At 53.1% G+C, this 12429-nt stretch overlaps 1 protein-coding gene across 1 annotated transcript; it reads right to left on the reverse strand.

Moving 5' to 3' along the window:
• Positions 1-98: 98 nt before the first annotated feature.
• On the reverse strand, positions 99-4849 carry MAGOH (mago homolog, exon junction complex subunit). Its single transcript, XM_063938909.1, has 5 exons — positions 4684-4849; positions 2446-2504; positions 2060-2170; positions 1218-1300; positions 99-341 (listed from the first exon to the last, which is right to left on the reverse strand). The coding sequence occupies exons 1-5, from the start codon at positions 4769-4771 to the stop codon at positions 242-244; spliced, it is 441 nt and encodes a 146-aa protein (XP_063794979.1). The 5' UTR covers positions 4772-4849; the 3' UTR covers positions 99-241.
• Positions 4850-12429: the final 7580 nt, after the last annotated feature.

The following is a 12429-nucleotide window of genomic DNA, read 5'->3' on the forward strand; positions in this document are numbered from 1 at the left end:
TGTCCCCTCAATCCCGCCGAGAAACAGCAAGTGGAGGGCTCGTGGGGCAGGTGCAGCGGGCACTATGGGATAACCAGAACAGGTCCGAGGGTCACACAAACAGTCTAAAAGGTTTATTCCACATTTTTATAAAGAGTCAGATCTGTAAAAGATACACAATAAAAAACAAACAAAAACAAAACACAAAAACATCAGCATTCGCATCAAAAACAACATAAAATGCTCCCGTTCTCCCAGAGAACTAGATGGGTTTGATTTTAAAGTGAAGTCCAATCAGGCTGAAGACCAGACACTTCAGGTCCTGTACAAGGTAATAGAAAACTCGTAGTCCCTCGGGGTCCCTGGAAGACAGAAGATGGACTGATGTTAGGTGCTGCATAACATAGCGCCACCTGCAATACTATCCATACAGCTGCCCTGCCTTACATCACAGCTGGACACGTGCTGCCCCCCTTCTCCTCCTTACAGCAGCGGCCATAGGATGTAATCAGGATTACTCGCACATCTGTACCGGTCATTATTACCACCAGCTACCATTCCATTAATAGAGAATGGAGATGGCTGTACATGTGCATAATATACAGCGCAACACTCACCGCAGAGAACTATTACTCAGCGTGACGTCTGCATTCTACAAGAGGGGGAGAGCTGCTCCGTGGCGTGGAGGGAGGGAACGTATTTAGTGAAAGGGTCCATTTTGCCAAAACAAAGAACCCGCCTACGGTTATTTGGGACTCTAGAGCAAGTCTAGGATTAGTTGTAGGTAAAGCCTCCGCTCAGAGGGAAGAGGACTCTGCAGCAGTTCCCTGTACAGCGCTGAGTAATGAGCAATCCGCAGACAGCACTAGTACTGGCATCCCCACCACAAATATACCGCCAGCCCCCAGAGACAGACGCAGGACGCAGAACACTCCTTACTGGAGGCGTCTGCAGCACAGGGGGAAGCTCTCCCTGGTGTACGGCTTATTACTGCAGCCAATCACAGCTCCTCTATGGGATACCTGGAAAATAAGTGCGGACAGTGCATCGCCCCGTGACCGTTCCAACGTATGGGCAACCAAACAGCGTTCCATTACTAGTTAGCCAATGAGCAGCCAGCGCACCCAGTGTATAAGCAGAACACGGATCCACCACGTAGGTCAGCGGACGCACCTCACTCACAAGTCTCACTGAGGATCTGCATGAAATGATAAAGACAGAAGGAAAGAAAATCTTACTTTGACTGATTGACATCTATAAGGGAACCGATTTTTGAGGTGGTGAAAGATATGTGCTCATCCCCAATGACAATCTCCAGCTCCTGTAACATGGAGGAAGGAAAGGTTTATGTGCAGGAACAGACGACTTCAGATAATTCATCATCATCGGCCTAAACCCTGTGATCATTACTGCAATGTGCGTCTAGCGTAGGCCTTCCCATCTCCTTCACACCTTTCTATGGAACCTTCCAATGTCGCGGACAAGCCAATGCTCCGAATATAATAATCTGAAGACAGAAATAAACCCCGGTAGACACATCACTGGATGTGAGGCTATATCCGGCTTCCACACTGGCCGAGTAACACCATGCGTGTTATCCTGTGTGCAGCACCGTGGTGCAGAGATGGCAATCCTGGGATTATACAGGTGTCAGCCCGGGTATAGGGTGGGGGGTGGGGAGGTTTCATTAATGATTTTATACTTTAAATAAATAGAGATTTTGTTTTCAGGACAATTTCCGTCTTATCCCCTGAGAACGGAGCAGACAGATACCGCTGTATATATGTGTAGTCAGCGCTCATCCCATTACAGACCGCTGAACATTTATGTGTTCCGTAGCCTGTCACTAGGCAGGTCAATAATACAATCATATAATCAACGATATATGAGTAGTACATACAGATATTTTGGAGAACTGCGTGGGGCATTACAGAATCACCATCATATTCCCTGCAGATAATCGGATAGTGATACAAGATTTGCTCATGGCATGGCTGTAAGGCAGCGTGGGTACTGTATGGGTGTGCCAAGGAAACCAGCCTGGAGCCTGAACACATTTCAGGACGGGAACAGAACTCACCTGTCGGCCAACTCTGTCCGGCGGGGGCCACAAGGCGTCGTCTTCTTTTGTTATCTCACTGTCATCTATGATCCGCTTCAGTTCCTCCATCACACTCTTGTGTACGTATGCCTGGAATGAGAGCCAGCACAATACATTAGCAGGGAGCGATGCATTACTTTTACATTTCATCCTAAACGCCGCGGCTTGCCTAATTAATGAACCCCTTGGGAGTTCATTACAGGGTAAGAGATGGGCATAGGCAAGAAAAGGATGAAGACTTCTCCACCGTCTGACTGACGTGTGCCGCGGTCTCTCAGCCTCCTCGCCAGCGGTAATAAGGGTGGTGCTCAGTCATCAGACCGCAGCCCCTACTTACAGCTCATGGTGATACAATGACCACTTACCTCCTTTCTGATCATTACGTCGTTCTTGTAGTTACTATTGTTGGCATAACGAAGTTTACCTGCAAAGAAAAGAAAAATGATTAGGTAAATAGACAGAAATGCCATGGAAGCGGGCAGAGCTATGCAGGGGGCGCATTTAGCTGCCAATTTGCTCTGACACGTTACCAAGCGTCACTTATAGCAGGAACCCTATCCTCTGCATTGGGAACTACTCCCCCCCCCCCCATGTGGCCCGCCCCCCTGACCCCCCTACACTGCCCCAATGTGTCCCCTAATCTCCCCACACCCTGTGTCCTCCTGACCCCCCCACACTCCAATGTGTCCCCCTAACCTCCCTACACTGCATCCTCCTGTCTCACCCCCCCCCCCCCCCCAACACACACACACTGCCTCAATGTGCTCCCCTGCCAGTGCTTCAAGTATGGCGGTACTGCGCACCAGTAAGAAATTGGCAGCCAGTACGCAGTACTGCCGGGTTGATCACATTGCAGCTGCTGTGTCCGAGGGGAGGAGAGCGCAATCAGAAGCCGACGCTGACGGACTGTGAGCCTGATTTGAGATACACACCGCCACAGACTGGACTGAGGGCAGACAAGGCGCTCCCTCCTCCTCGTACACAGTGACATCCCCATTTTCATTGACTACGCCCCGTTCCCCACACTGCCCCTATGTGTCCTCCTGTACCCCACTGCCTCTATGTGTCCCCCTGCCCCGTGTGTCCCCATCCCCTACACTGCCCCATGTCCCCCCCTGCACCTACACAGTCCCCCATGCGTCCCCTCCACTGTCCCTATGCGTCCCCCTGCCCCCACCACTGCCCCACATGTCCCCCTCCACTGCCCCACGTGTCCCCCTGCCCCCTCCATTGCCTCTATGCGTCCCCCTGCCCCCTCCACTGTCCCTATGTGTCCCCCTGCCTCCTCCACTGTCCCTATGTGTCCCCCTGCCCCCTCCACTGTCCCTATGTGTCCCCCTGCCTCCTCCACTGTCCCTATGTGTCCCCCTGCCCCCTCCACTGCCCCACGTGTCCCCCTGCCCCCTCCACTGCCCCACGTGTCCCCCTGCCCCCTCCATTGCCTCTATGCGTCCCCCTGCCCCCTCCACTGTCCCTATGCGTCCCCCTGCCTCCTCCACTGTCCCTATGTGTCCCCCTGCCCCCTCCACTGCCCCTATGTGTCCCCCTGCCCCCTCCACTGCCCCTATGTGTCCCCCTGCCCCCTCCACTGCCCCTATGTGTCCCCCTGCCCCCTCCACTGCCCCTATGTGTCCCCCTGCCCCCTCCACTGCCCCTATGTGTCCCCCTGCCCCCTCCACTGCCCCTATGTGTCCCCCTGCCCCCTCCACTGCCCCTATGTGTCCCCCTGCCCCCTCCACTGCCCCTATGCGTCCCCCTGCCCCCTCCACTGCCCCTATGCGTCCCCCTGCCCCCTCCACTGCCTCTATGCGTCCCCCTGCCCCCTCCATTGCCTCTATGCGTCCCCCTGCCCCCTCCACTGTCCCTATGCGTCCCCCTGCCTCCTCCACTGTCCCTATGTGTCCCCCTGCCCCCTCCACTGCCCCTATGTGTCCCCCTGCCCCCTCCACTGCCCCTATGTGTCCCCCTGCCCCCTCCACTGCCCCTATGTGTCCCCCTGCCCCCTCCACTGCCCCTATGTGTCCCCCTGCCCCCTCCACTGCCCCTATGTGTCCCCCTGCCCCCTCCACTGCCCCTATGTGTCCACCTGCCCCCTCCACTGCCCCTATGTGTCCCCCTGCCCCCTCCATTGCCTCTATGCGTCCCCCTGCCCCCTCCATTGCCTCTATGCGTCCCCCTGCCCCCTCCACTGTCCCTATGCGTCCCCCTGCCTCCTCCACTGTCCCTATGTGTCCCCCTGCCCCCTCCACTGCCCCTATGTGTCCCCCTGCCCCCTCCACTGCCCCTATGTGTCCCCCTGCCCCCTCCACTGCCCCTATGTGTCCCCCTGCCCCCTCCACTGCCCCTATGTGTCCCCCTGTCCCCTCCACTGTCCCTATGTCTCCCCCTGCCCCCTACACTGTCCCTGTGTCCCCCTGCCCCCTCCACTGCCCCTATGTGTCCCCCTGCCCCCTCCACTGCCCCTATGTGTCCCCCTGACCCCTCCACTGTCCCTATGTGTCCCCCTGCCCCTATGTGTCCCCCTGCCGGTACTGCCCCCTGTGTAGAAGCTCTGGTGGGGTTCCCGCGACCCCGGTACAGCCACACGCCCCCCGGGTGCTCACCGTCCGGCCGGAACTCGAACTCCAGGAACTCGTGCCCGAACTTCCCCTTGTGCCCCACATAGTAGCGGAGATAGAAGTCGCTGCCCATGATGTCGCCGTGCGCGCCCCCGAATGACAACACCGCGCGGCCGGTCGCACACCAGTGACGTATACCAGTACAGACAGGAGACGCAGCCAGTGACGATAGGTGTAGTGCTGAGAGAGCCGACCAATGAGAGGAGGGGGCGGGACTTACATTTTCCTATGGCGAGCAGCCACTAGAGGGAGCGCTATGCCGTGTCCCCGCCCCTTGTGATGTCACCGGGAGCTCAGACGGAGGCTGCGGGAAGATGGCGGCCTGCAAGCGGAGAGAGTCTCTGGTATAAGAGGGTGTCTGAACTCATGTCCCCAGCTGCTGCAGAACTACAAGTCCCAGCATGCCACCTCGTCACTATCTGCACCACAGCTTGCAGGATTACACCCATCATATTGCAGTGTTATAATATGGAGCCATTAGCTGGGCGAGCGGTCACAGTCACTGGCAGATATAAATCCACGGCCGGTATATCAGCGCGGAGGAACCGATGATGTACGATGCGCGGGACGCAGTCATTCATCGGTGCTCTATCGGCGTTTATCACTGCAGTCCAGTCCAGACGATATCGATGTTTCCAATGTCAATCCTTCATACAAACCGTTACAGGATAATCGCTCACTGCTCAGAGCGCAGTGTGTGGGGCCCTTAAGAATGTACCAGGGCGCAGTGCGCACATACGGTTGCTGCACGTCTTCCTACGCTCTCTGTGGGGCTGTGTGGTGAAACGCGCCATGTAGGGATCCGTCCGGAGCATGCACTGGCCACATACTGCAATCAGGGGTATAATGTGCGCAGCTGATCGCCATGGTAACATCGTCCTCTATGTCAGCTGGCGGGATGGGTAAAGTAATGCATCTACAGAACTGCACGTAACACGAGTGACTACAAATAAAATGCGTGGCAAATAGCATGACATGTCCGCACACACGCAGATCCGTATGCATGGTGAAATGCGCACCTACGCTTCATGTAAGAGATTACACAAGCCAGCATACATCTACGCATGGCGAAATGCGCACCTACATCTGGAAAAAGACTGGATAGAAACAACCGATAAGTAGAGAATGAAAAACCCTCTTCTCATCACATCTGACATTTACAGCGCACTAATCATCTGGCGTCTCATAGCATAAGTGCGAATAATTAGAGCTGCGCTACCTCCTAGGTCAGTGCTCGGCAATCCTGGATCACGTGAAAGCAGTACCGCGTCTTTGGACTGAAGCATGTATGTTCCGTGGGCTGGGGGCGCGTGACATCCTCCTCTGCACCACATGTGGCAGTCAGAGTCTGCACTCCAGTGAGGGGGTGAGGAGGAAAGTGTGCGCTCACCTCTCGGCATGGCCTCAGTCTCATAGGTAAATGGAGAAAATCCTGACAGCATATGTTAAGGATTGGGTACGATGTCCTGGCAGTGGTAGGGAGGGGCATCAGAGTGGCCATCATCGATGGTGAAGCTGTGAGTGGCCATTGATGGTGACCAACTATGAGATGAGAGACCATCAATGGTTTTATCCACCGATGGTCATCCCTGTTCTTTCAGTGACTGGCCCGCAGACCAATCACAGCCTGGGGATTTGCAGGGGCGGAGCTATGCTCTGTGTCCTGGCACATTGGGAAATTTTTACTTTATTAATATTCATTTGTGCTGTGCCATTGATGGAGGAAAACCATCTGGTTCCCTCCCATCGATGGAAAAAGTATTCGACATTGACCATAAGTCATCAGTGATTACAAATCATCGAAGATCAATGGCCAGCCCTTCGTAACAGCCACAATCGCGGCAGCGGCATCCAGATGGTCTTAGTCCCGGCAACAGTATCCCAACAGTCACAGTAGCGACTTCCCGACGGTCACAGTCCCGGCAACGGCATCCGGACGGTCACAGTCCCAATGCATTTAGGGGAGTATTCTAGCCGTCCCCATCAGACTTACCCTAACCCTAATATCGTCGGGATGCCTCTGCCAAGAATGTCCACATACAGCACACGGGTGACGTCCACCTGCAGCGCACAGCGCACGGGTGACGTCCACCTGCAGCGCACAGCGCACGGGTGACGTCCACCTGCAGCGCACGGGTGACGTCCACCTGCAGCGCACGGGTGACGTCCACCTGCAGCGCACGGGTGACGTCCACCTGCAGCGCACGGGTGACGTCCACCTGCAGCGCACGGGTGACGTCCACCTGCAGCGCACGGGTGACGTCCACCTGCAGCGCACGGGTGACGTCCACCTGCAGCGCACGGGTGACGTCCACCTGCAGCGCACGGGTGACGTCCACCTGCAGCGCACAGCACACGGGTGACGTCCACGTGCAGCGCACAGCACACGGGTGATGTCCACGTGCAGCGCACAGCACACGGGTGACGTCCACATGAGGATCGCCTGAACTCTTATTCTTCATATAATTTTTATCACTTTCAGAATGAGCGGAAGTGGAGGGAACACATAGACTGACTGAAACACCCGTGGTGTCACTAGGGCGTCCACCGCTATCGCTTGAGGGTCCCTTGACCTGGAACAATATCTCTGAAGTTTCTTGTTGAGGCGGGACGCCATCATGTCCACTTGAGGAACACCCCAACGACTTGTCACTTCTGCAAAGACCTCTTGATGAATACCCCACTCTCCTGGATGGAGATCGTGTCTGCTGAGGAAGTCTGCTTCCCAGTTGTCCACTCCTGGAATGAAGACCGCTGACAGAGCACTGGCATGTCTTTCCGCCCAGCGAAGCATCTTCATGGCCTCGGCCATCGCCGCTCTGATTTTTATTCCACCTTGGCGGTTTATGTACGCCACTGCTGTCACGTTGTCTGACTGAATCAAGACCGGCAGACCTTGAAGATGATGTTCTGCTTGCAGTATGCCGTTGTAGATGGCTCTTAATTCCAGAATGTTTATGTGAAGACAAGCTTCCTGGCTTGACCACTTTCCCTGAAAGTTACTTCCCTGTGTGACTGCCCCCCAGCCTCGGAGGCTTGCATCTGTGGTCACCAGGATCCAATCCTGAATCCCGAACCTACGTCCCTCCAGAAGGTGAGAACTGTGCAGCCACCACAGAAGGGAAATTCTGGTCCTGGGAGATAGAATTATTTTCCGGTGCATGTACAGACCAGCAGGTTCCACTGAAACACCCTGGCATGGAACCTGCCATACGGAATGGCCTCGTAGGCCGCCACCATCTTCCCCAGCAACCGCGTGCAGTGAAGAACTGACACCTTTGCCAGTTTCAGAATCTGTTTTACCATGTTCTGTATTTCCAGAGCCTTTTCCACTGGAAGAAAAACTCTTTGCAATTCTGTATCCAGAATCATACCCAGGAACGACAGCTGTGTCGTTGGATCCAACTGTGATTTTGGCAAATTTAGGAGCCAACCGTGTTGTTGCAGAATCGTCAGTGAGAGCGCAACATTCTTCAACAATTGCTCCTTGGACCTCGCCTTTATGAGGAGATCATCCAAGTACGGGATAATTGTGATTCCCTGCTTGCGCAGGAGAACCATCATCTCCGCCATTACTTTGGTGAAAATCCTCGGAGCCGTGCACAGACCAAGCGGCAACGTCTGAAATTGGTAATGACAATCCTGAACAGCAAACCTCAGTTAAGCCTGATGAGGAGGGTATATGGGGACATGTAAGTATGCTTCCTTTATGTCTACCGACACCATAAAATCCCCCTCCTCCAGACTGGAGATCACTGCTCGTAGAGACTCCATCTTGAACTTGAACCTTTTCAGAAATACATTGAGGGATTTTAGGTTTAGAATCGGTCTAATTGAGACATCCGGCTTCGGGACCACGAACAGGCTCGAATAAAACCCTTCCCCCTGTTGAGACGGGGGTACCGTGACAATCACTTGATTTTGACACAACTTTAGTATCGCAGCGCTTACTATCTCCCTTTCTGGAAGAGGAGCTGGCAAGGCCGATTTGAAAAATTGGTGAGGGGGTACGTCTTGAAACTCTAACTTGTACCCCTGAGTTACTAAGTCTACTATCCAAGGATCCAGGTCCGAGTGCACCCAGACCTGACTGAAGAGTTTGAGACGTGCCCCCACTGGTGCGGACTCCCGCAACGGAGCCCCAGCGTCATGCGGTGGATTTGGTAGAAGCCGGAGAGGACTTCTGCTCTTGGGAACTTGCCACCGCCTGTGACCTCTTTCCCCTTCCTCTCGCAGCAAGGAAGGAGGACCCTCGCCCTTTTTTTTTTATTTATTGGTCCGAAAGGCCTGCATCTGATAGTGAGGCGTTTTCTTCTGTTGTGCTGGAACATAAGGTAAAAATGACGACTTACCCACGGTAGCCGTAGACACCAGGTCAGGGAGACCGTCGTCAAACAAGACCTTACCGTTAAACGGTAGAGACTCCATCGCCTTCTTAGAGTCAGCATTCCATTGATGAATCCTCTCCTAGCTGAGACTGCCATGGCATTGGCCCTTGATCCCAAAAGGCCAATATCCCTTACAGCTTCTTTTAAATATGCTGCAGCGTCCCTGATGTGACCCAGGGTCAAAAGCACACTCTCTCTGTCTAGGGAATCTACCTCAGATGATAAGTTATCTGCCACCGTTCAATAGCGCTACTCACCACCTACGCAGCAACGACAGGCCTGAGTAGCGACCCCGTAGTGACAAATAGATTTCAGTGTATTTTCCTGCTTACGATCCGCAGGATCCTTTAGGGCTGCCGTGAAAGGGGACGGGAGCGCCACTTTTTTGGATAGATGCGACAAAGCTTTGTCTACCGTGGGGATTGACTCCCACCTTTCCCTGTCCCCAGAAGGGAACGGATATGCCACTGGAATTCTTTTGGGAACATGTATCCTTTTGTCAGGACTTTCCCAAGCTTTTTCAAAAAGTGCGTTCAGCTCATGAGAGGGAGGAAACGTTACCTCAGGTTTCTTTCCTTTATACATACAGACCCTAGTATCAGGAACAGCAGGGTCCTCAGTGATATGTAAAACATCTTTTATTGCCACAATCATGTACTGAATACTCTTAGCCAGTATTGGATGTAATCTGGCATCACTATAGTCAGATACCGATACGGACTCTGGGGTAAATTTACTAAGGTGGGAGTTTTTTTTAGAACTAGTGATTTTGCCCACAGCAACCAATCAGATTCTACTTAACATTTATCAAGCTGCTTCTAGAAGAAAATAGATAGAATCTGATTGGTAGCTATAGGCAACATCACCAGTTCTAAAAAACTCCCACCTTAGTAAATTTACCCCAGAGTCCGTGTCGGTATCTGACTCTGCTATCTGGGTAAATGGCCGTTTCTGTGACCCCGAAGCAGCCTGGGTCTGTGACAAAGCATCTTCCATGGATTTCCTCCATGTCTGGTTCTAGACTCAGATTTATCAAATCTCTCAGCTAACTTAGTCACATTTGCGTATAAAACACTTAACATATTCATCCAATCATCTGTCGGCTGTGCCGACACTGCCAGAGCCGGTCTTAGGCATAGGCAAACTAGGCAAATGCCTAGGGCATTTGGTATGCTTAGGGGCACCAGCAGCTTCTGCTGATTAAAATGATATGCGGCATGCCTAAATTCTGTGTGTGACTGCAGCTCTATCTGCATACGAAATGCTACGTTGCAGTGTATTCCTGGAAATCACTGTAATGTAGCATTTCATATGCAGATACAGCCGCAGTCGCACACAGAATATAGACATGCTGCATATCATTTTAATCAGCAGAAGCTGTTAGTGCGTCCTGGCCACATAGTAATGCAAATAAGATGCATTTTCATAAACAAAAAATGCCCGACGTTAGCAGAGCTGCCAGCTGACTCATGCCAGGCATCTCCTGCAGAACTAGCGGCGGTGCTAGGGGGCACCAGCCAAAATCTTGCCTAGGGCATCATATTGGTTAGGGCCGGCTCTGGACATTGCCACTCTCACAGAATTGTCTGTCCCCACTCCAGCCTCCTCCTGGGAAGAGCATTCAGCCTCAGACATGTCGACACACACATGTACCGACAGCCACAACCACACTGGGGCTATAGGACACAGACCCACACTAAAGCCTGCCAGAGAGACACAGAGAGAGTCTTGACAGCTCACACCCAGCGCCTATCCCGGTACTGAGGCCAGTAATAAGACTGCCCAGATCTTCTAGCGCTTTTTACATATAAAATAAATCACCAAATTGCCAGTGATTTCCCCCCCCCCCCCTGTTTTGCACCCTGTTACTTGCACAGTGTGGAGGTCAGGGCCGGCGTCTCTGCAGCTTTCTGTGAAGAGAAAAAATGGCGCTGGTTAGAGCTGTGCGGGCTAGGCCCCGCCCACTACATGGCGCGCTTCCGTCCTGCTCAAAATCTTTATACTGGCGGGGGTCCCTTAACTAGTGCCTGGGCACTGTTAACTTCTATGCCAGTGCTGTCTGAGGTCCCCCCATGCTGTCCAGGGCGCCCCCCCCCCGCAGTGCCGTGATCTGTGTGGGGGCATGGCGCGCTGCGCGGTACCTCAGACGCGTCTTCTGCCGTCACTGAAGTCTTCTGTTCTTCTCATACTCACCCGGCTTTAATCTTCTGGCTCTGTGAGGGGGGTGACGGCGCGGCTCCGGGAACAAGCAGCTAGGCGTACCAAGTGATCGAACCCTCTGGAGCTAATGGTGTCCAGTAGCCTAAGAAGCAGAGCCCTTGAACTCTTAAGAAGTAGGTCTGCTTCTCTCCCCTCAGTCCCACGATGCAGGGAGCTTGTTGCCAGCAGGTCTCCCTGAAAATAACAAACCTAACAAAGTCTTTTCCTGAGAAACTCTGGAGAGCTCCTCAGTGTGCATCCAGTCTCACTGGGCACATAATCTAACGGGGGGAGGGGCATAGAGGGAGGAGCCAGTTCACACCCAAAGTCTTATAGTGTGCCCATGTCTCCTGCGGATCCTGTCTATACCCCATGGTTCTTGAAGCTTCCCCAGCATCCTCTAGGACGTATGAGAAATATATATATATATATATATATATATATATATATATATATATTGCTCAAAAAAATAATGGGAACACTTAAACAACACATTGTAACTCCAAGTCAATCACACTTCTGTGAAATCAAACTGTCCACTTAGGAAGCAAAACTGATTGACAATCAATTTCACATGCTGTTGTGCAAATGGAATAGACAACAGGTGGGAATTATAGGCAATTAGCAAGACACCCCCAATAAAGGAGTTGTTCTGCAGGTGGTGACCACAGACCACTTCTCGGCTCCTATGCTTTCTGGCTGATGTTTTGGTCACTTTTGAAAGCTGGCGGTGCTTTCACTCTAGTGGTAACATGAGATGGAGTCTACAACCCACACAAGTGGCTCAGGTAGTGCAGCTCATCCAGGATGGCACATCAATGCGAGCTGAGGCAAAAAGGTTTTGCTGTGTCTGTCAGCGTAGTGTCCAGAGCATGGAGGCGCTACCAGGAGACAGGCCAGTACATCAGGAGACGTGGAGGAGGCCGTAGGAGGGCAACAACCCAGCAGCAGGACCGCTACCTCCGCCTTTGTGCAAGGAGGAACCGGAGGAGCACTGCCAGAGCCCTGCAAAATGACCTCCAGCAAGCCACAAATGTGCATGTGTCTACTCAAATGATCAGAAACAGACTCCATGATGGTGGTATGAGGGCCCGACGTCTACAGGTGGGGGTTGTGCTTACAGCCCAACACCGTGCAGGACGTT

This window comes from Pseudophryne corroboree, chromosome 9 (assembly GCF_028390025.1).
Source record: "Pseudophryne corroboree isolate aPseCor3 chromosome 9, aPseCor3.hap2, whole genome shotgun sequence".
Taxonomy (NCBI): Eukaryota; Metazoa; Chordata; class Amphibia; order Anura; family Myobatrachidae; genus Pseudophryne; species Pseudophryne corroboree.